Here is a 24,363-nt window from a genome sequence, read left to right as displayed (position 1 = left end):
CCCCGCCCCCCCGCGCTCCTCGTCTCCCATTGGCTCCCGCGGGGAGCGCCCGGCGCCCATTGGCCGCCCCGCGCCCGCTGCTTCCATAAGGGCGGGCGGGCGGGCGCGGCGGGCTGACCCCGCAGGCCGGCGCCCAGGTGAGCCCACGCGCCGCTCGGGGCCTCGGGTGGTCGGGTGGGCGCAGGGGCAGCCCGCGCGAAGAGCAGGCCCGCATGCTGCTTTCCTCCAAGCCTCTTGTGGGTGGCCACGGACGGCGTTTGGGGAACCCACTGGTTTCAAGGAAGCCTGTGCCGTGGATAGTTTTTACACTTTGGATCCTGGGGTCACATTCAAACCCAAGCCCGTGCGACTCCCACGTCGGCAGGAATAGCGCTCACCCTCTCCCTTCCCTTTCCGTCTAAGCAGCTTCCCCGCTCCCGTGCCCCGTCGAAAGGGGAGACTTGCGGGCGCCCGGCCACCGTCGCGCCTGCGCTCCTTGGCCCCCGCAGAGGACCGAGCGCCGCCTGCCCGAAAGTCGCGGGCCCTCGAGGGTCACCCCGCGCCCATCCCGGTAAGCTTAACCCCGACGAACTGATTTTTCAGAGTTTTGAAATGAACTCCCCATCGGTGCTCTGATTTTGCTCTCTTGGAGGGGGAAGTGTGTGCCTGTCTATATATGTTCCTGCGAAGTTATGATCGGTGGCTCAGTTTGTAATTAATGTGTACATGTACAGATGCATCCTTTCCTGCCAGTTCCCTTATTTCCTGCAGTGACGTTTTAAATTTGTATTTTCTTTTGTGTTTCATCTCCACTTTCATTTGTATTCCTACCCCCTCCTGTTTAGAAAAGAAAGCCCCTGGAGATTCTCTGCACAGCAGTCCTCCGTATAGCTTAACTCGTGTCTTCAAGCAATGGCGTTCAATCATGCTTGTGCTTCCTAGGTGGAACAAATACAAATTTCACTTCCTACCGATTAAACTGGGGAGCTGGTCAGTGTAAACACCTTGACCATAGTCTACCAAGGGGAGCCGATCAGCTGACCTCGGTATGTCTTCTGTCCAGGGCTGTGTCCTGCACACTGGTGCATCTTTCCTCGGGTGAGGAAGGACAGTAGGAGGCTTCCTCCCTGACTTTGAGGTTGAGCCCCTGCCTTTCAAGAAAAGAGGAAAGGGACTAGCTGGCATTGTTTCAGTCAGGGTGTCACTTTAAATTATATATATGTATATATTCTTATTTCTTAATAAGGCATTGATTCCAACAAGTGTGTCTCAGTCATTTTGTAGCCTTTTATTTTTCTAGGCTGTTCGTGTGTGTGTTTTGGGGGGGTCTCCTCCAGGGAGAGGAAAGGGTAGGAGGGAAAAGCATATCAGAGAAAATACTGAGGTTGTGAAAAGGCCTTTGAGATTGCTGAGTGCAGGAAAGAAGAGCTGCTGTGTTATGAACATGTGGCGTTACCCTAGGGACTGCTTTCACCCAGTTCACCCCAAGAATGTTCAGAAAAGCATAAAGATGTACCACAATTTCAGAGACTTCATTGTAAATATGTTTCCATCTCCTCTAGTGATGTGGCCATGGACTGGTTGTTTTCTCTAAGCTCTGGTTTTCTCATGGGTAAACTGGATATCATTCCCATCCATTTTCATGAGAATAACTGGAATGATTCTTTTGAGTGTTATTGTAGACATTTGGCAGATTCCAGTTCTCTTTTTAAAGTTATTTATTTATTTATTTAAGAGAGAGGGGTGAGGGAGGGAGACAGATAAAGAAAGAGAAAGAGAATGGGCACTTTAGGGCATCCAGACACTCCAAATGAACTCCAGATGATTGTGCCACCTTGTGCATCTGGCTTACATGGGTCCTGGGTAATCGAACCTGGGTCCTTTGGTTTTGTGGGCAAGTGCCCTAACTACTAAGTCATCTCTCCTGTCCTAAAGATCCCTTTTAAACACATCTTCAAGAAAGCTTTCTAAACAGATAGCAGAATAATTAATATAGTCACTTCCATCTAGTACGACTGTTGTTTTTTTTTTTTTTAACTCCAATGCTGAGGATTAAACCCAGAGTTGTTGTACATACTAGGCAAACATTCTGCATCACCATCCTTTTCCTGCCAGATTTCAGTGGGATGAATTTTTTTGGTTTGTTTTTCGAGGTAGGTCTCACTCTGGTCCAGGCTGACCTGGAATTAACTGTGTAGTCTCAGAGTGGCCTCGAACTATTGGTGATCCTCCTACCTCGGCCTCCCAAGTGCTGGAATTAAAGGCGTGCTTCTTCATTGATTTTTATTATTTATTTATTTGCAAGGAGAGAGAAAGAGGACGAATATGGGAATGAGTGGGTAAGGGTTTCTTGCCCCTGAAAACTCTATATGCTGCATACAGCACTTTGAACATTTGGCTTTACGTGGGTACAGAGAAATTGAACCCTGGCCAGTAGGCTTTGCAAGCAAGATCCTTTAGCCACTTAGCCATCTCCCCAGCCTAGTCATTGATTTATTATTAACTCTACATCATGGAATGGTGGTGTTTATGTGCAGAGTCTGCCAGGTACTGGGGACACAGATGTTAAGTAAAAGCAATGGGAACCTGTCACCATGCAGCTCCCAGTCTCATTCGACAGAGAAAAGTCAGATACTCACGGAATGAAGCTCCACCTGCAGCTGTGACTTGTTGAGAACTGGAGGGCTGTGGTACATGCTAAGGAATACAGAAGGCAGCTGCCCTGGAGGTCAGGCCAGGCTCCCGTACTGCCACCACCCTGCCTGCCCAAGAGTGATGCTGCCAGCTTGGGTCAGCTAGTGGAGCAGATGAAAGACAGTGGGCACAGTTGTGTCATTTAAGATTGTTACTCTATCTCTGTGAGAATTATAGCACAAACTAGAAAACTGTGAAGGGTTAACTAAGAATAAATCCTTAATGTGGAGCCCAGGGAGGGAGCTCAGCCTGCAAAGTGCTTGCCTCATACACATGAGGAGTTCAGTCCCCAGAACCCATGTGAAAAAGCTGGGTATGGTGGTGTAGCAGACAGCTTCAGGTTCACTGAAATGAACTTTCAGACCAGACACAGTTATGGAGGAAGGGGTATTTATTGAAGCTTACACATCCAGGGGAAGTTCCAAAATGGCAGAAGAAACTGGCCTGCCTTCACAGGTCCAAGCAGAAAGAGAGAGAGAAGTACAAGCCAAAAGCCACACAGCACACTTCAAGAACTCCAGCTAGGCACACTTTGCATATCTTTAGATTTAAATCTGAAACCCACCACCACTCCTTAAGATCACTAGGTAACACTGCCTCCAGGCAGGTGGCTGCAGATGCAAACTACAAACAAACAACTGAATATATTGGGGGCCATCTATTCTATTCAAACGACCACAGGTGGTGACTGCTTGCAGTCTTGGTGCTGTGGAGGGGAGACAGGCAGGTCCGCGGAGCTTGCTGGCCAGCCAGTGTAGCTTAACTGATGGCTCTAGACCAGTGAGAGACCTTGGTTCAAAAGGTGTACTGTGTACCTGAGGATGACACCCGAGGTTGTCCTCTGAATTCCACATGTGCATGCACATATGTGAGTATGCATATACATCGATGAACATGCATATGCATGTGCATTCCACATGCACATGAAATATTTGATGTGTTGTTTTCATTTAGGATACCAAATTTTATTTCTCAGGTGTGAATCTCTTAATTGAAAATCACCAATTCAGAGTTTTCACTTCCTACTTTTATCCCTACACTGTCTGTACCTCTAGGTTATAATCATGTAGCCCTTGTAGGCTAGTTTTGAAAAGGCTCTAAGACCAATGTTGGAGAGGCACTCCATGGGCAGAAAGAGAAGGAGACACGTGGTTATCAGCTATCCTTGCCCTTGAGGTTATTCAAGAAACAGTCTTGTTTCTGCTCTGGAATAATAGGACACAGGATATATACAAATAACGCGTTTTGGGAAGCTACTCAAGACCCAGTATGAGGAAGTACTAAAATTGTGAGGTAGACCTTCAAAGAGGAAGAGTCCTTGGCACCAGGCTGTGTTAACCAGGAAGACTGTGAGGAGATGGAGGGCTTGGCCAGTGTGCTGAAAGAGGGAGTGGATTAGAAAGAAGAAAACAGCAACTACTAACATGTAGTAGATCCCTGCTTCACTCTAGGCACTGTGCCAGGTGGTGTCTTACCGTCATTGGTTTCACGCAGCCTTGCAAAGCACATCTGCACTCCTGGGCTTTGTAGACAAAGAAGCAGAAACGTGGAGAGTCTCCCATGCCCTGAGTTACCCAGCATGGTGGCAGTTGCACGACTCTGTACTTACCGTTTGTCTGTCTCCATATTTAAGTCTTAGAGTTTCTTCGGAGTCACTATGATTGAAGACAATAAGGAGAACAAAGACCCTCCCCCAGACAAGGGAAGAGCAACTCTCATTTTTTCCTTAAAGAATGAAGTTGGAGGACTTATAAAAGCACTAAAAATCTTCCAGGTATGGATTCTCCATATTTTTTCATAAAGCCCTTCCAAAGTGAGTCTCAAAAGTTATAGCTTAAGTGTTAGTACATTCCTTGGAGATAGTCTACAGAAATTCTTAAGAACTAGCATTTTTAATACATTTGCTCAGTACTAACAAACAGGCAGGTGATGGAGCAGCTCCGGAAGAGTAGATGCAAATAGCTACAAAGAAATGAGAAGAGGCGCTGCATGGGCCTCAGCTACATAGAAATAGCTCATATTTAATGGTGCATGATCATATCCTATTAATGATATATTTGTTGGTATTATTAATAGTATACTTAATGATTGTTCAGATAGCTTAAGTAGCAGTGATTCTTCAATTATATCATTCTCTACCATCATAACTTCATTTGGTCCTCAAGTACATCTTTAGTGTGAGGATAACTTGGTATAAAGTGGAAACTTTGTCATAATGACTCAAATATTCATATTTGAAGAATATTTTTATTTATTTTTAAGAGAGGGGAGGGAGAGAAGGAGAGGGGAAAATAAGAGAGAGCCAATATGGGCATGCCAGAGCCTCTTATAGTACAAATGAACACCAGACACATGCTCCACTTTGAACATCTGGCTTTATGTGGGTACTGGGTATTTTAACCTGTGCTGGCGGGCTTTGTAAGAAATGCCTTTAACTGCTGAGCCATCGCCCCAACCCAGCTATAAAACTCCTCCTACCTCTGCCTCCCGAGTGTTGGGATTAAAGGCATGTGCCACCACACCTGGCCTCACCTATTTATATTTTTTGACCCAATGATTTCACTTTCATGCATCTAGCTTGATTGACTATGGGAGAGTCAGGTAGAGACGAACATTTATTGAATACTTACTGTATGTCAGGGTGCTGGGCTGGGCACTAAATGCCAGCCCTCCGGCAGGTCGGGCTGTAGGAGAGGCGGTCCTACCGCTCTCTCTTGGGACTGAGCGGGCTGGTGAGTGTCCACGACCCAGACCCCTCCTAGTCACCGGAGAGAACCACACTGAGTCGGAGACTTGTCGAAGCAGGATCTCACTTTATTGTGACAGGCACATGTTGATACAGCGTTGAGAACGAAGGCGGGATCTCAGGAGGGGATGAGGAGTAAGGGCCAATAGCATACCGCAGTTTTTGAAATGATTGGTCCTAAGTGTGCCAGGAACTCTAACTTTTTTGCAGAAGTAGCAGGCCAGAGGCAATTTGGCGCCCTGCTGAGTCATAGCTGGCCAGAGACAAACTTTAGCTAGGCTCAGGAAGTTCCACTAGGCCTCACCTCCGGGCCTCTCAAGGCCCAACACTTAAGGTATGGATGTGAACAATCTAGGCATGGAGCCCACCCTCACCGAGGGCATAATTCAGATGAGAAGACAGACAGTGAACAAGTAGTTTGCAATAAGCACATAACTACTTGTGTGTTAAGTGACCTGAGAGGGAAGTACCCAGTACTGTGACATTGGATTGGGACACCTAACCCAGTTTAAAGGCTTAGCAATACAAAGATTTGGGTATAGGAACTAAAAATTATAACAAACTGCTTATCCTAAGGTGGTTAAGCTTACGAACTATGGAAGCAGAGCACCTGTATTCAAATCCTTTATTTGTTGCTTATTAGCTAAGTTACGAGTGACTTAGTCTCTCTACATTTTTCTATAAAATGAGAGCAAATTCTGCTTGCCTCAAGGTCACTGTTAAGACTGCTTAAAGTGCTTAGGGTGGTACAAAGTGAACAGTCGATATCTGTTAACTGTCTCTTTTTTAATTTTTTATTTTTAGTTTTTGGTTTTTTTTGAGGGAGGGTCTTGCTCTAGCCCAGGCTGACCTAGAATTAGTCTCAGGCTGGCCTCGAATTCATAGCAATCCTCCTATCAACCTCCCAAATGCTGGGATGAAAGGTGTAAGCCACCATGCCCAGCTAAAGTTCACAAGGCCATCTTGTTTTGTTTTGGTGTTTTTTTTTTTTTTGAGGTAGGATCTCATTCTAGCCCAGACTGACCTAGAATTCACTATGTAGTCTCAAGCTGGCCTCAAACTCATAGCAATCTGCTTACCTCAGCCTTCCAAGTACTGGGATTTATTTATGACAGAGAAAGAGAGAATGGGCATTCCAGGGCCTCCAGCCACTGAAAACGAACTCAGATGCATTCACCACTATGTGCCTTTGGTTTACATGGGTTCAGGGGAATTGAACTTGGATCCTTAGGCTTTGCAGACAAGTGCCTTAACCACCACTAAGCCATCTCTCCAGCCCTGCATGTTAACTATCTTTAAAGTCAAGTTCAGGGCTGGAGAGATGGCTTAGTGGTTAAGTGCTTGCCTGTGAAGCCTAAGGACCCTGGTTCGAGGCTCGGTTCCCCAGGTCCCACGTTAGCCAGATGCACAAGGGGGCGCACGCGTCTGGAGTTCGTTTGCAGAGGCTGGAAGCCCTGGCGCGCCCATTCTCTCTCTGTCTGTTGCTCTCAAATAAATAAATAAATAAAAATTATTAAAGTCAAGTTCATATCCATATAGCATACTATTATATAATCACTTAAAAATAGAATAAAAAAGTTAATACTAACAAATAATCTAGAAGAGTTTTGATGAAAAGCAAATCATATAACATATGTGCAATTCTTTCATCTACTTCTCTTCTTTGCCTCTTTGGTGCTGAGTTGTAACATAAGTATTGCTCTTTTACCCTTCCTTCAGTTATGAACTTTAAACATTACCCATTTTTTTCTCTTATTTCTAACAAGGGTACTGATACCATCATCCTGTGTACCTCTTCCCCTCTTCCACAAATTAGCTATCTTTGTTATATTATTATTGCCATCATGGGGGCTAAAGTTAGGGTCTTACACATGCTAGGTAAGTTCTGTGTCACTGAAAGTATATCATTGCCAGCAATTTCTACCTTTTTTTTTTTTTTGAGGCAAGACCAGACTTCCTTTTTTTTTTTTTTTCTGGTTTTCTGAGGTAGGCTCTCACTCTAGTCCAGGCTGACCTGGAATTCACTCTGTATTCTCAGGGTGGCCTCAAACTCACAGCACTCCTTCTGCCTCTGCTTCCTGAGTGCTGGGATTAAAGGCGTGCCCCACCATGCCCAGCCAGACTGCCTTTTTGTTACGTGAGAGGGGGAGAGAGAGAATTGGCACGCCAGGGTCTCCGGCCACTGCAGTCAAACGCCAGATGTGTGTGCCGCTTTGTGTGCGTGTGCAACCTTGCATGCTTGTGTCACTGCGTATCTGGCTTACGTGGAACCTGGAGAGTCAAACATGAGTCCTTAGGCTTCGCGGGCAAGTGCCTTAACCACTAAGCCATCTCTCCAGCCTTCTTTGTACCTTTTTTAAAAAAAAATACTTTGTTTTTATTTGAGAGACAAAGAGGGGGAGAAAGCAAAGAAGAACACAGGTGTGCCAGGACATCCAGACGCTGCAAACGAATTCCAGATGCATGCGCATTACTAAAGTTTAACAACTAAAGTTGTTTTATTTCTGTGATAACCTTGGGTGCAGAGAGCTGAGTCAGTCATGTTGGTGAAGTCATGTGTGCACTATTGTTACGTTCAAGCACACTACATCTGCTATGGTGTTCTTCCTGTCTTGTTTTACTGTCACTTCTCTCCCTTGCCAGGCAGCTCTATGTTGTGTGTGGTATATTTAGTGTGCTCTTTAGAATAGGAAGTACTTATATGCCCACACATTACTAGTCTATGTAAGTGTTACGGTGCCATAAACATTTTCCCTCCCAGCACTGTGTTTTTAAGGCTCCCCTTGTGCCATGTGCATTCATTCTGCTAATTGCACCAGGTGTTCTGGGTGAACACCCATTCCTTTTTACTTATCTTGACCAAGTGGAGGCAACCATTTAAACTTTTTAAAATATTTATTTATTTATTTGAGAGAGAGAGAGAGAAATAGGCAGGTAGGAGAGAGAGAGAGAAAGAGAGAGAATGGGTGTGCTAGGGCCTCCAGCTGCTGCAAATGAACTCTAAGTGTGTGCCCTCCTCTTCTGCTTCTGGCTTTTATGGGTGCTGGGGAATCGAACTTGGGTCCTTTGGCTTTGCAGGCAAGTGCCTTAACCACTAAGCAATCTCTTCAGCCCCCATTTAAACTTTTTTTTTTCGAGGTAAGGTTTCACTCTAGCCCAGGCTGACCTGGAATTCACTATGTAGTCTTAGGGTTGAACTCACATTGATCCCCCTACCTCTGCCTCCCAAGTGCTGGGATTAAAGGTGTGCGCCACCACGCCCGGCCCCATTTAAACTTTTTTAAATGTTTTACCGTGTGTGCACGTATGTGGTAGTGTGGTCGTGGTGGTGATGGTGTAGTAGACAGCTTCAGGTTGCTGGGATGAACATCTAAACCAGGCAGTTATGCAGTAAGTGAGTTACTGAAGCTCACAGATAGAGGGGAAGTTCCGTAGTGGTGGAAGAAACTGGACCCTTTCACAGGTCCACGCTGGCGAGAGAAAAGCAACCACCACCACACAAGCAGTAGGGCTGGACCCTATGGTCCTCCCACAGCGACACCCCCTCCCGCCAGGCAGCCTGAGACCTAAGCAACAAGCTTGGAGAAAACTCCTGTCTGTACCTACTGGGGGACATCCGCTCACACTACCAGTGTGTGTGCACATGTACACGCTCGCGCAGCGCCCGTCCACTTGCCTGCAGCAGGGCCTGTGCACGCTGACTAGCTGCGAGCCTCTGTCCCTATAACTGATATCTGAAAGAGAAGGCTCATTCTTTACTCCTAACTATTGGATAATCATTGAAACTATTTTGTTGTATTTGTCCCCAATTGCCATTGAGATTTTAATTTTGGTAGTATTCAATTTACATGCTTATTTAAGGAGGATTGTAAATTTTGCATATTTTTCTTCCCAAACATAGTTTTATAATACTTACTCAAGTGATTATTTTAAAAATATTTATAGAATCATTATTTATTGCTAAACAAACACCATAAGAAATAGATGGAATGGTGGCTGGGGAGACGGCTCAGCAGCTAAAAGTGCTTGCTTAGAAACCTGCTGACCCAAGTTCCATCCTCCTCAGCACCCACATAAGGACAGACACAAGGTTGTCCTCTGATCTTCCCGTGCTTACTGTGACATGTGCACACCCATACACACATCATACACACACACACACACACACATAAATAAATACCTATCACAGACAAAACGCAGTTCTCTTTCACTCCTGACCCATTCCAGGACATTATCTAACTGACTTCTCTCCTGTTGGATGAGTGGCCAAGTCTATGCTCCAGAGTGAGCTTGGCCTTCTCAACTTCCGGGCATCCCTGTCGTCCACCCTTCTTGTTTGGCCCATGCTCCGTGTTCATTTCTATTTCACCTCTGCCTTTGCTGCTCCACTTCCTTCAATTTGGAGCCCGTCCTTCCCTTCTACCATCCTGCTGTGCCCATTCTTCAGGCTGAACCACAACCCCTTATGTTCTCTCGAACATGTGTTTTCCCCGCTTAGGAGCATCTCTGCTCCTGAATGCTCACGGTCTGCATCTCTGTGTATTAGCCAACCTAAGCCGACATTCCTTGCACATCTTTCCCTTCTTTGCATTCCTCACAGCCCTTTACCCATCTGCACAGATGTTGACTTAGCATTTGCTTGCCTGTGCGTGTGTGTAGTCTGGGAGGTGGTGTGTGTGATATATGCAGATGCACATGCCCCGTGCAGACGCATGCAGAGGCCAGAGAGCAGAGGTGTCCCTCCTGCTGTGCTCATCCACCTGCTTTCTTAAGAAGGAGTCTCGTAGCGATTCTGGAGCATGCCATTTTTGTAAGCCCTGAGGTTTCTCAGTCTCTGCTCCCTCCAGGATGGGGATTACAAGCACTCATGCCCGCGTGCAGCTGTTCATGTTCTCGGTGTTGGGGAACCAAGCTCAGGCAGTCTTGGTGTCAGGTGGTCTCAGGCTCCCGTGCTTGTGTGGGAAGCACTCGTAACTGCTGAGCCATGACTGCAGCCTCTGCACAGGAGCTTATTGAGTTCGTTAGGACCACCAGCTCTATTTTGTTTAGATTAAGAACCCCACGGGTGATTACTTTTCATGTTTGATTATTTTGGTCCCAGAGCTTTTCCTCAGATGCCCACACTGGTAAGAGAACCAGTGTCCTCCCCTAGGTTTGCATCATAGTACCAGAGCCCAGGCTGACAGGGAAAAGGCTGAGCAGCAGCAGCCTCCTGCCTCCTGTGGGCACTACACTGTGGGCTGAAGCTGTTTATCTAATTTTATTCAATGCACTTTTGCTAAGGAAAGTTTTATTTCACAAGAGTAATAGTAATATAGCTTCCCGGAAGCTAGCTTTATTTGTAAGAATTTTCCAAAGGGTTTTTTTTTTTTTTTTTTTAATCCAGGAAACTTGCTTGCTTTGTTTTGAGGCAGGGTCCCATGTAGCTGAGGCTCCTTGAACTCCTAGATCCTCCGCCTCTGCCTCCCAAGCACTGGGATTGTGGGTGCATGCTACCATGCCTGGCTCAAGACTTGGAGTTTTGGTTTAAATTTCAGTTAATCCTGGTAATCCAGAGGACCTCTGGCAGATGTTGCTTTACTGGTTTTCAAAGGGTATGTTGGATTTTGCAATTTTTTATTCAGTTTTACATATTTGAAGGGGAATTGTTTTGCTCTTGACAGCACTAAAAACAGCTCTCTCTTTCGGCTCATTATGACATGCATGAAGTTGGATCTTAGTGCTAATGAAAGCAAGCATCTCAAGGAGGATATTGTAATCTTGACCCTCTGCCTTACACAGGAGAAGCATGTGAACCTGTTACATATTGAGTCCCGAAAATCAAAGAGAAGAAATTCAGAATTTGAGATATTTGTCGATTGTGATATCAACAAAGAACAACTGAATGATATTTTTCACCTGCTGAAGTCTCATACCAATGTTCTCTCTGTGAATCCACCAGATACTTGTACTGTGAAGGAGGATGGTAAGTTTAAAAAGTGAAAATACTAGCCGGCTTTTGTGGCTGGCGCACGCCAGTAATCCCAGCACTCAGGAGGCAGAGGTAGGAGATGACTCCACAAGCCCAGGTGACCCTTCCAGTACAATACTTAGTACACTCAGGGCTCAGCGTGTAGCAGACGTTAAGTGAATATTCGAATCTGCTGCGAATGCTGGCGGTGTCCAACATCTGTGATTTGAAATCGTGACAGCAGTGGGAACTCGAGAGAGACTTGCAAGCTCACACCTATGCAGAGAGCAATGGCGGGCAGAGGAGTCCATATGTGAAAGCCTCCTTGTGGTTTACTTGAGGCAAAAGACAAATGGATTACTTTAGCCACAATTTATACTCAATCCAATCTCTTGGGATAATGTGACAGTGGCTGGGGCACTGTTAGGGTTGGCGTGTTCACGCATGGCTGCGCCGCAGTTCTGGCTGGCAGAGAGCTGCTGCCCGGAATGCCTTGACTGCCCCTCACCTCCTGAGGCCTCTGTCATTCCAGCTCCCCCTGAAGAGCCCCCTTACCCACCATTAACAAGGACGAGTGAGCGCCTGGGGGAGCCTCCTGCTGTCTGTTTTGAATGATCAGCCACTGCTTAAGTTGCTGTTAACCCAAGTATGGTAGGAGAAGCAAGGCACTGGAGAAGGACGGGGTGTTGGGCCTCTTCCTTCTGCTGGCAATGGGTTACATGGGGTGAATTATCTTACCTTTCTGGAGCTCAGTTACCTGATCCAAATGTATTTATTTCTAAATTTCCTCTTCCTTTTGCCTCATTTAAGGTTGTCACTTCAATTAAATTTAAATTTCTTTTTTTTTTTTTTTTTTTTTTTGCAGGTATGGAAACTGTTCCTTGGTTTCCAAAGAAAATTTCTGACCTGGACTTGTGTGCTAACAGAGTCCTGATGTATGGAGCAGAACTGGATGCAGACCATCCTGTAAGGACTTCTTTTTTAAACTAAATCACGAAATGAATTCAGAACCAAACTAAAAAATTACCTGCAGCTTTTAAAATAAATGTTTTATTAGCATACATTAGCTATACCAAATAATGAATTTTGTTGTATTTTCATATGCATACAATGTACTTTGACCATAGTTATCGCATTGCTCTCTCTTGTCTCCTCTCCCCCTTCCCACCACTTCTTTTCGTCTTCCCAAATAGTAAGGTCAACTTATTTTTGAGAAAGTATGTTTTACCTACTCAATAGAATCCTCATTTAACTGAGATTTCAGGAGGCATTGGTTGACCTCCACATTGTGGAACCAAGACCAACAGTGTGTCCAACCTAACTGGCTTCAAAACATCTGTGTTACATCTGCTACTGAGCTATCGCCAGAGTCAGTGTCTGCAGTCAGGTTATATTAAACGAGCATGAGATTTTGAAATGGGACTGAAGACGAGTCTGCGCTGCCTGGCATGATGGTTAATTAGGCAGATGGCATGGGAAGCTGTTTCCTTGGAAAACTGTGCAGCCCGCTGGGGGTGGGGGAGGTTAGTGAGCCCAGAGCAGTAGGCTCGCACAGGGGCGCTCTGGGCCCTGGCAGGCAAGGAGGGGAGAGGGTAAAGTCATGGGGTCTCACGGGTCTGGGCTTCCCTCCCTCCCCTGCTTGCCTGCTGGGTGAGTGGGGCCTTGCCACTGTGGGCAGTGCCGACCCATCCGTGTATTCTCTCACCCCGCTGGGTAGCTGTCCTTACCCTGAAGGGCTTGCAGCCTGGTTGGGAAGCCAGCAGAGACACATAAACAGACATCTGCCAGACAATGTAAAAGTGTGTTAAATAGCATCAGCAAGTTGCTTGAAAACACCCAGAACTTTGCCAGCTGCTGCAGAGCAGGAAGAACCCCACCAGGCATTCGCGTTTCAGCAGAGGGGAAAGAAGGGCACTTCTGGAAGGTGCAGCGTGAGCAGAGGCGAGAAACTCCAGCACGCACTGGTGAAAAGAGTCAGCCTTTCAATTCCCAAATGCTGCTGAGTTTTACCTCCTGCATCCTCCTTAACTTTGTCGCTTACTTGTCCCAGCTGCCACCTCCCTCAGCTGGCTTCCCTGCCTCTAGCTTTGTCACCTTCAAGCCCATACTCAGTCAGCAGATGATCCGTGTCGTATGCCCATTATCTCTGTCTTCTTCTGAAAGCCACGAGGCTCACAGGTACATGCCAAAGAGAACCAAAATCACACATCCAAACATGTGCACACACAGCATATGATTCATGATAGCAAAACACGGGCAGCAGCCTAGATGCTCATCAGCCAATGGATACAGTATGATATATTGCTTAAATAGTTTTCATAAGTATAAATTGTTTTTTAAATATTTTAAATTTACTTATTTGACAGAGAAAGAGGGAAAGAGAGAGAAAGGGGGAGAGAGAGATAAAGAGAGAGAGAGAATTAATGCGTGTGCCAGGGCCTCCAGCCACTGCAAAAGAACTCCAGATGCACGCATACTCTTTCGCATCTGTCTAATGTGGGTCCTGGGAAATCGAACCTGGCTTTCCAGGCAATCACCTTAATGGCTAAGCCATCCTTCCAGCCCCATAAGTATAAATTGTAATAGAACTCTTTTCTGTTTTTATTATCACTGTTTGTTTCTGCAGTGATAAATTCAGTTGCATATTTAATAAAATCAAAGGATAGGTTACAGTTGAGGCATTATTTCAAATATTATTAGTTATGATTGTATAATTAGTTACAGTTCAGGGCATCAAACCCAGGGCCTCAGGCATGCTACACAGGCGTTCTGTCTGTAAACTACACCCCCATTCCTACTATTTTATTATCAGTTGCTAGTACAGGTGAATATGACTGCAGATGTGGTCAAATGGTTAAGGGAAATAAAATAAAAGAGACATGTATTTAATTAGGATGGAACTTTCCCCATTCTTCCAACTTTTACCTTTGTAGTCATTACAGTCTCATTGCATATAAAGCATTTTTTTTTTTATCTTTGAGGCCACTGAAGTATAAAGTTGTCATAGAACAATGACTTCAAAATGAAAATGGCCATAAATATCTAGACAATGCTTGCTCATAGTCAGTCACATAGCCCCTTAAAGTAATATCTTCAGTAAAAATAATGAAGTCCTTTTGAGTATTTTATTGTCACTATTTTAACAAATGCATTTTTAATTATCAGGGCTTCAAAGACAATGTCTACCGTAGAAGACGAAAGTATTTTGCGGAGTTGGCCATGAACTATAAGCAGTAAGTATATTATAAATATCAAAATAACTGGAGTAAACTTGGTGCTGATCAAGTACAAAGTCACAGAAGTGCTGCTCTCTGTTGAGTGCTAACGCAGACTAACTCTTCTTTATCTCGCCAGTGGGGACCCTATCCCCAAGATTGAATTCACCGAAGAAGAGATTAAGACTTGGGGAACCATTTTCCGAGAGCTCAGCAAACTGTACCCTACCCATGCCTGCAGAGAATACCTCAAGAACTTACCTTTGCTTTGTAAATATTGTGACTACCGAGAAGATAATATTCCACAATTGGCAGATGTCTCAAACTTTTTGAAAGGTAACAGCTGGTCAGTTTTCTTTAAGGGAACACTAAACTCTGCTTTGATCATGAGCCTTTTTAAATTTTTTATTTATTTTATTTGACAACTTCATATATGCATAGAATACATTTTGATCTCCTCACTCACCCCGTCTCTTCCACTCTCACTAAAACCCTTCTGGGACTGGAGAGATGGCTTAGCGGTTAAGGCACTTGTCTGTGAAGCCTAAGGACCCACATTAACGCCCTAGATCCCACGTAAGCTGGACGCACAAGGTGATGTATGTGCAAGGCCGAGCATGCACACAAGCTGGTGCAAGTGTCTGGAGTTCAGTTGCAGTGGCTGGAGGCCCTGGCACGTCCACTCTCTCCTTCTCATTAATAAATAAAATACAAATAAATTATCTTTTTAAAAACTTCTGTGTTCTAGGCTGTGAGCAGTATCAACCAATGAGAGCAAACATAGATATTTAGAAGGTAATTTGACCTGCTGTCCACAGTATTTTTCCTGCCCCCACAAGCCTAGGTCCCCGTCCACAGAGTTTTGGCGAGATTTACAGTACTGGCATAAATGTCCTGGTTACTCCCATAACCCTCCTGCCACCAGTGGATACATCTTGCCACGGAGGTCTGGATGTGAAGTACACAGAACCCATAGGAGAGTAAGGTTGTCCATGCATGTCAGCATTTTTGATGGAGGCAGAAAGACACGAGAGGCCAGGATTCCCGAACACTGTCTCGAAACATTGGATCCAGGGCTGAACACCACATTTGAAGCAGAATGACAACCCAGAGCAAGAGAAGAACAGAGTGAGCAAAGTTATAAGGGAATTTAAAAAGCATAAGTAGAAGGACGCTTAGGTGTTTAACTTGGAGATGTAAGGGCATTTATTCAGCATTAGCACATTTAATTATTTAGAAGCTATTTTGTTTAAATTGAAATGTAAATTTCTCATTCACCCTAGCCACACTGTAACTGCTCAGTAGTGACATGCGGCTGGTAGTTGTTGTCCCTTTGGGCAGCACACATAGAGAGCACTTCTGTCATTGTGGAGAGAGGCATTAGGTAGGCGTTCTGCCCATCAGGTATGGAGCATCTGAGTACAGAGGAACTGGATGGAAGCGGGCACTAGTGCTGCGGGGGGCTGGCCGGCAGGGCGACGTGGAGCATACGCGCGGCGTCTCCTGAGGGGCTGGAGCCCGACTCGGGCCTCTTCCCTGCGCGTGGGCAGTCTTGCGGGGCGGGGATGCAGTAGAGGTAGAAGCACCATCCAGCTTAGGGACTACAAAACATAGTACTTGGCTTAAAATAGCATAGATTTAAAAATGACACTTTTAAAGATCAGTGTTTAAAGATACCATACAAACATGGCTGGGCTGTGTTACATATAATACGTGTTGTTACTCCTTGTCCTCGTGCCTCTCCCCTTCAGTCTTGTGGTCCCCTTCCTTCTCCCAGATGGTTTCCCTTCTGCCTTCACGTCACGTGTTCCATTGCGCTGACCTTTACCCTAACCCTCCCTTAAGATCGCGTTCTCATTGTCCACTTTCTAGTTTTGTACCTATACACACATGCATCTGAAGTTAAATCTAGGTCCTGCCTATGAGAGAAACATGCAGTGTTTGTCTTCCTGAGTCTGATTTATTTTACTTAACACAGTGATCTCCTGTTGTGACAATTTTCCTACAGATGTGATTATTTCATTTTTCTTTATGGCTGAATATAAAATTCCATTGTGTATGTGACACACTTCATCCATTCACTTCTTTTTTGCTTTTATTGTTTGGTTTCTTGAGGTAGGGTCTCACCCTAGCCCAGGCTGCCCTGAAATTCAGTATGTAGTTTTAGGGTGGCCTTGAACTCATGGCAGTCCTCCTACCTCTGCCTCCCAAGTGCTGGGATTAAAGGCGTGCACCACCACGGCCGGCCATCCACTCACTTCTTGATGGACATCTAGGCTGGTTCCATTTCCTGGCTACTGTGAGGAATGCAGCAAGAAACGCAGATGTGCTAGTAACCCTGTGGTAGGCTATTGAGTCATTTGGGTACATGCCCAGGAGTGGGATAGCTGGGTCATATGGTATTCGCACTTTTTTAGTGGCTGCACAAGTTAATACCCCCACCAACAGGGTGCAGGGGTTAAAAAAGTGCCTTTTAAATACTTTTTACCAATAGAAAGTAAGACTAGGGGGCATCCTCCACCTTTTAAGGAAGAAGCCAAGAGTCGTGTAAGACGTCCCCACCCTGCCCCCCTCACCTGCTGTGGTCCTTGCGCCCAGTCCTCGGGCTGTGCACGGGGACAGCCTTCACCGCTAGGACAGCGACCCTCCATCTCGGCCGTGCGCACAAGGGGCGGTGCGACGTGTGAAAGGCCTCACTCATTGCCTGGCCGTGGCCAGCGCTCCGTCATCGCTAGTGTCCTGTGGTCCACACAGGACTGTCGCAGTCTCCATGCCTCCGTGAAAGTTCTCCCTGGGCCACTGAAGAACTGAAATGCTGCAGCCAGTGACCTTTGTCCTCGCTTTGCAGAGCGCACGGGGTTTTCCATCCGTCCTGTGGCTGGTTACCTGTCGCCGAGAGATTTCCTGTCAGGCCTAGCTTTCCGAGTGTTCCACTGCACCCAGTACGTGAGACACAGCTCGGATCCCCTCTACACCCCAGAGCCGTAAGTGCTTCTTCAGCTGGTCTTCTCCCAGGTGGCAGCTACAATACTCCCTACCTCATGCGTGGTTTTGGGCAAGGATCAAACGAATTAGCATATAGAAAGCATTTAGAAATGCCGGTGATTCGTAAACTTCTCTATCATCACCATCTACGCTGTTAGGTGTCAGGTGCTGTTCTAAGCACAGGGCTTGTAAAAAGCACAAGACAAAAGCTCTTGTCTTTATGGAGCGTGTATTTTGGTGGGGGTGTGCAGACAAACAAACAACCGGAGTTTCTATTATATGACATGGTGGTGTGTGCTGTGGAGAAAAATAAAGCCTGGCGAGGGGCTGGAGGCGCGTCTCCAGGTGTTGTGTTGCGAAGGGTGATCAGCGGGGCCCTTGCCCGGGAGGCGTTTGAGTGGGACTTGATGGGGGCCATGGGATGACCCTGTGCATCTGATACGTACCGTGTGTGTGTTGCTGAGGTTTAAAGACAAGATCATTTCTTATTGGATTTGTATTCTTTCTGATCTGTTACATCTGAGCACTTAGCCAAAAAAAAAAAGTAAGCTTGAATTTGATGTGATTGAACAGTTTATCATGCACTGTGCTAATAAGCATCACAACTTGCACCTCTGTTTCAGAGATACGTGCCATGAACTTTTAGGTCATGTTCCTCTCTTGGCTGAACCTAGTTTTGCTCAGTTCTCTCAAGAAATTGGCCTGGCTTCCCTTGGAGCTTCAGAGGAGACCATTCAAAAACTGGCAACGGTATAAATCTCAAAATAACTGTTTATCTTTGTAATTTTTGATTGGGCATGGTGTATGAATATTTGAGTACTTTACAAGTTCGTATTTAAAAACAATCATTAGAATTTTTAGCTCAAAAAGCTTTATGAATTTAAGCAACATTAAAGGAAGGTATGCACTTTAATGTTTCTCAAAATGAGTTTTAGAAATGATGGTGAAACACAGGATTGATGTAATGTCACTAGTTTTTACACTTTCTATTTTCTGAGAGAGATAGATTCCTTAAAAATTATGCTAAAATGCCTTTTTGGTCCTGGTTACACTGTCCCGGCAAGTGAGCAAGGCCTGGTTCGGGCGCAGGAAGCTGAGGCACTCCGGGGGAGACAGTCATGTGTGCAGGGGGTGAAGTAAAGAGCAGGTGGCCTGCCTGGGGCTGCAGAGAACAGTCCGGGGACAGCTTCTTTGGGAGGGGCATTTGGACCAGCTGACGAACGTCAGCGATGCTTTTATGTGCCAAGAAAGCAGAGCAAAGCATCCCAGGGTGAGAGCCCAAGGAACAAGTTTCTCCGTGTGTCTGGAGAAGCAGAAGTTGGAGCGAGAGTGAGGGCGGGGGAGGTCGTGTACTGTCTACGTTTTTTTCAAAAAAATTTTAAGGCAAAGAAACCTTTATTTTTATTTTCTAGACAGAGAGAGGGAGGAGGAGGCAGAGACAGATAAGAGAATGGTCGCACCAGGGCCTTTGGCCTCTGTGAACGAGGTTCAGACGCGAGCGCCCCCTTGCGCACATGTGCAGCATTGCACTCTTGCGTCCATCTCTCCAACCCCACCGTCTGCTTAAACGGTGGTCTAGGCACCCTGTGAGTCCCTCCGACCTTTCACGGTGTCCTTGAGGTAAAAGATCCAAAGTGCAAAGTGTGTTTTGGTGCAGTTTTACTGAGTTCAGACTCCACATGGCAGCTGAACTTTAAGGCCCTCCCCTGTGTTGAGTCTTGATGTAGTTCAAAGACGGTATCCATGCCCAGGGAGATGGCTCATCAGATAAGAGCTTACTGTGCAAGCAGGAAGGCCTGAATCAGAACCCTAGTACCCCTGCAAACAGCCAGATATATGGGCATGCAGGTCTGTAAGGGGCAGAGGCTGGAGGACCGCTGGTGCTCCCTGGCCAGCCAGTCTAACTGAAAAATCATCAGGTTCAGTAAGAGGCTGTGTTAGGGAAATAAGGCAGAAGAATGTCCTTGCTGCCTGCCTTCTCATGAGGGCACACACATCTATGCACATATCACACACACAAACATACACTGCATATTACATATGTACACAAAAAAATACTCACATTTATCTGAAAAGGCTATTAAAATACTCAGCCCTTTCCTAGCTATGTAACTGAGTAAAGCCAGCATGTCTTCATATACTTTAGCCAAAACAACAAAACAACAGATTGTAACAGGTTAAGTGCTGAAGCAAGCATGCTAATACATTTGTCTTTTAGGCACACACTAAATAATGTCTTGTCAGATATTAGAAAGATTTGTAACAATATTGTCAATTAGTCTGGTTCAGTCATTCCAAGCTGTATATCCAGTAACTATATAGGATTATAATTTGTCAAAAATTAAAATTAAGGGCTGGAGAGATTCCTTAGTGGTTAATGTGCTTGCTTGTGAAGCCTAAGGACACAGGTTTGATTCTCCAGTACCCACATAAGCTAGATGTGCAAGATGGCACATGTGTCTGGAGCTCGTTTGCCCTGGGTAGAGGCCCCGGTGGCCCATTCTTTCTCTCTCTGCCTCTCTATCTATATCACTCTCAAGTAAATATATAAATAAAATATATCAAAATATTAAAAAGTATAACAATGTGGGCTGGAGAGATGGCTTAGCGGTTAAGCGCTTGCCTGTGAAGCCTAAGGACCCCGGTTCGAGGCTCGGTTCCCCAGGTCCCACGTTAGCCAGATGCACAAGGGGGCGCACGTGTCTGGAGTTCGTTTGCAGAGGCTGGAAGCCCTGGCGCGCCCATTCTCTCTCTCTCCCTCTATCTGTCTTTCTCTCTGTGTCTGTCGCTCTCAAATAAATAAATAAATTTTAAAAAAAGTTTAAAAAATGTATAACAATGTAAAACAATACCACTTTTCTCACTTGTTTTGTAAAATGTGATTTCATTAAAGTGTTACTTATGTTATCATACTATATTTAAAATCACTATATTTAAAAGTAATTGTAAAATTTGAAGTTGGTTTTTGCTTTTAACTTCTTTTTCAAGGTAGGGTCTCACTCTAGCCCAGGCTCACCTGAAATTTACTACATAGTCTCAGGGTGGCCTTGAACTTATGGCGATCTTCCTATCTCTGACTTCCAAGTGCTAGGATTAAAGGTGTGTGCCACCATCCCCAGCGGTTTTAACTTTTAATATGATTAGTAGAATTAGCTGTAATGTACACACTCACAAGATCTTTGGGATCCTTGCTAATTTTTAATTGCATATAATAGTCTGCAGAACAAATCCTAAAACTGATGATTATGGAAAGACTTGTGAACCAGGCTGGAGAATTTATTTATTTATTTGCGAGAGAAAGGGAACACCAGGACCTCCAGCCACTGCAAACGAACTCCAGGTGCATACATCACCTTGTGCATCTGGCTTATGTAGGTACTGGGAAATTGAACCTGGGTTCTTAGGCTTTGCAGGCAAACACCATATAACCATTAAGCCATCTCCAGGCTGGATATTTGGGGCTTTATATTGGACACACTTTGGGTCAGTGACTAAGCACTGAAGATATGGCTCGGCGATTAAAAGCACTTGCTTGCAAAGCCTGCTGGCCCGAGTTTAAAGCCCTAGTACCCACGTAAAGCCAGATGGCCAGAGTGACACATGTATCCACAGTTCATTTGCAGCAGCGAGGGGCCCTGGTGCACAATTCTCTTTCTTTCTCTCCTTTACTCACCCACTCTCCCTCTGCTCATAAATAAATACAAGTAGAAGAAGAGATGTTTAAATTTTATGTGAAGATATTCAGGATGGGAAATAACCTCGTCGTCCTTCTGCAGTGCTACTTTTTCACTGTGGAGTTCGGGCTGTGTAAACAGGACGGGCAGCTGAGAGTCTACGGTGCTGGCTTGCTTTCTTCCATCAGTGAACTAAAAGTAAGAGCTGTCAGTCTTTGCACACAGTGGTCTTTACTTAATATCGATCCAACCTGAAATCGTTGCCTTTTTGTTTGAGCAAGAGCTTACTATACAAAATAGTTGAGGTGGTGGTAAACATTATTTGATGACATTTTTCTCATTTCCTAAATTTTCTGGAAAAAATATAAGGAATCTTTTAAATAGAAAGTTCTTTAAAGATTGTGATTACAAATATTACTGTTTCCATTTCTGGGATATGAGCAGTAATTTCTGTATCTAATAGAGAATTGAGATTTATTTTGAATGAGTGAACTTTGTTGAGGGAGCCGTGCCTACCACTGTCCAAGGTACTTTCTTGCTCTCAAGGAGTCTGCCCCCTGGTGGTGGACACAAGTTAAGCATAACCAGCGCTGTGTAGCAAGTGAGTGCCACAGTGCAGAAATAAACACACACATAAAATAGCCTTGGATGCCTCTCATATGGGGACAAGAGACAGAATAAAATCACTGGAATGTTTTTGTGGCACTTGTGGGGGACAAAAAGTCGTTTGTTTTTCTGTATCATACCTTGGGTTAAACAAAGGTACAGGAAATGTTTGAGGTTGTAGATTGGAGCCATTGCATAGTTAAGAGGCATGCAAACTCTGGCATTTGTGGCATGAAAACAGATGGCTTTCTTTAATTCACTGGCTCCTTGTCCTGTAGCACGCACTTTCTGGACATGCCAAAGTAAAGCCCTTTGACCCCAAGATTACCTGCAAACAAGAATGTCTCATCACAACATTTCAGGATGTCTACTTTGTATCTGAGAGCTTTGAAGATGCAAAGGAGAAGATGAGGTAAAGTATATTTTACCCATGCTTTTTCACTCCCCCCCCAAAAACAAGTTAGACCCAGTGACAGCAACAAATGACAAATGTGAGCAGCTAGGCTCCTATAAAGCTCCTCCTTTGTGGGCTGGAGAGATGGCTTAGTGGTTAAACACTTGCCTGTGAAGCCTGAGGACCCCGGTTCAAGGCTCGATTCCCCAGGATTCATGTTAGCCAGTTGCACAAGGGGACACATGTGTCTGGAGTTCATTTGCAGTAGCTGGAAGCCCTGGCGCGCCCATTCTCACTCTCTTTCTCTGTCTCTCTGTCTCAAATAAATAAATAAAAATAAACAAAAAACTTTTAAAAAAAGAATCTCCTTTGTGACACACATGCCAGGGCCTCTCCTGTACCATGCCGACTAGAGGACCTTCCTGTAAAATACGCCTACCAGGAGCCTTCCCTGAAGCAAACCCACCAGGAAATTCTTCCTGTAGCATGCCCACCAGGAGCCTCCCCCATAACATACCCGCCAGGAGCCTCCTCCTGTGATACATCCATCATGTAGAGTATATTGTAAATACTTGCAAATATCAATTGCTACATTGAGGAACTGGTTTCTTCCCATTCCTTCCAAGACTATAGTTTAGTAGAAAAAATAAAGGATGCACTATGTAACTATGGAAAGTGACAAGAAAGAGACAGAGATGAAACATGTCCTGAAACATCTTATTCAAGACTATTGTGTCAGTTGGGGTGTCAGAGAAAGCAGAAGGACAGGTGAGAAATGACTTGAAGGGTTGCTAGACTTTAGCTGTGTCAGGTGTTAGGCTGAGACACATCATGGAAAAAGGTAAGGAAGGTAGGGGAGATGTTTAAGTGCAATCAGAGCTCTACTTTCACTCATAATCAGCTCAGTATGTACCTAAGAAAAGAGGATGTTGGAGGCAGAGACACTTTTTGGGAGATTCTTGTGAACTTCAGGTAAAAACAAAAGCCTGAGCTGAGAGGTAGTGGGAAAGGAAAGGCTGTGGAAGCACAAGGAGAACATGTCACTTGGTGGAGGCAGCCACATGGTGACATTGTGAGGACAGGGACATAGGAGTTGAAGGCCTTCCTTACCTAACACGAGTTACTGTTGGTAGGGAGTTAGGCCATACGTTGAACCAAATAACAATACCAGCCGGGCCTTTTCTAGCAATAAGACATTTGTGTGAAGCTGCAATGGTTCCCTGGGGGAGACCAGGTGGTGAGGGACCTTGATTTTAGTCGCTACTTGTATACGGTTCTCCTCAGCTGTGCAGTTAGCCTTAGGGGTCCAGAACAGGATTGTTTTGGAGGGGGCCAAGTAAGAGGCTGACATACTGGCTTGATAAAAGAGGCAGAATATTAATGCTAAAGAAAGGGAAGAGTCCAAGTCACTGGGGAGGAAGCTGGAAGAAAACATTCTAACAGGAAAAGAATACATGCAGAGGGTGGGACTCTCCCTGCATGTTCTCTCCTCTGTCTCTGGCTGTCTTCCTCCCTCCCATACTTCCCTCCTTCTCTCCCCTCCTCCATCCGTGTGAAGGTATATTTATGTAAGGTACCACTGAGGAATCTGCTACTATGTGGGGAATTGATGTCACTATCCGCTGATGATAAAGCATTATGGTTGGTGTCCTTAGTGAGGTCGAGATGGGTGGGGGTTGTAGCTCCCTGTTAGGCCATTTTCCTGACTTGAGGCCTGGGGTTAATTCCCAGCACTGGGAAGAAAGGGTGGAAAAGATGGAGGGAGGGGAGAGGGAAAGAGGAGGAAGAGGGAGAGAGAAGATGGGAGGCAGGAGAGGAAGGGAGGGGAAGAAGGAGAGGGAGGAAAGACCACTTCATGATCACATACCTGTCTGCTGCTGCTTATTTCATGTCCATCACCTACCCTCACTGGAATTACTGGTCTCTTACTTGTACTTTTCCATAGAGAATTTACCAAAACAGTTAAGCGTCCGTTTGGAGTGAAGTATAACCCCTACACCCAGAGTGTTCAGATCCTGCAGGACACCAAGAGCATAACCAGCGCTGTGAATGAGCTGCAGCACGATCTGGATGTCGTCAGTGACGCCCTAGCCAAGGTCAGCAGGCAGCTGAGCATGTGA

At 45.3% G+C, this 24,363-nt stretch overlaps 1 protein-coding gene across 1 annotated transcript; it reads left to right on the top strand.

The window, feature by feature from the left end:
- Window positions 1-492: 492 nt before the first annotated feature.
- Tph1 (tryptophan hydroxylase 1) lies at window positions 493-24,363 on the top strand. Its single transcript, XM_004650822.2, has 11 exons — window positions 493-550; window positions 4,307-4,447; window positions 11,201-11,384; window positions 12,235-12,335; window positions 14,535-14,602; window positions 14,724-14,920; window positions 17,433-17,568; window positions 18,193-18,319; window positions 21,346-21,441; window positions 22,128-22,261; window positions 24,189-24,363. The coding sequence occupies exons 2-11, from the start codon at window positions 4,331-4,333 to the stop codon at window positions 24,361-24,363; spliced, it is 1,335 nt and encodes a 444-aa protein (XP_004650879.1). The 5' UTR covers window positions 493-550; window positions 4,307-4,330.

The sequence above is a fragment of the Jaculus jaculus genome, chromosome 3 (genome assembly GCF_020740685.1).
Source record: "Jaculus jaculus isolate mJacJac1 chromosome 3, mJacJac1.mat.Y.cur, whole genome shotgun sequence".
Classification (NCBI taxonomy): domain Eukaryota; kingdom Metazoa; phylum Chordata; class Mammalia; order Rodentia; family Dipodidae; genus Jaculus; species Jaculus jaculus.
This window is presented reverse-complemented; position numbering and strand designations above follow the sequence as displayed.

What these genes read in the sequence shown, in the direction of transcription:
- Tph1 (XM_004650822.2), top strand. Translation starts at nt 4,331, where the DNA reads ATGATTGAAGACAATAAGGAGAACAAAGACCCTCCCCCAGACAAGGGA. An exon ending in TTGTACTGTGAAGGAGGATG is followed by an intron (nt 11,385 to 12,234) that starts GTAAGTTTAAAA and finishes TTTTTTTTGCAG; the next exon opens with GTATGGAAACTGTTCCTTGG. An exon ending in TGTCTCAAACTTTTTGAAAG is followed by an intron (nt 14,921 to 17,432) that starts GTAACAGCTGGT and finishes CTCGCTTTGCAG; the next exon opens with AGCGCACGGGGTTTTCCATC.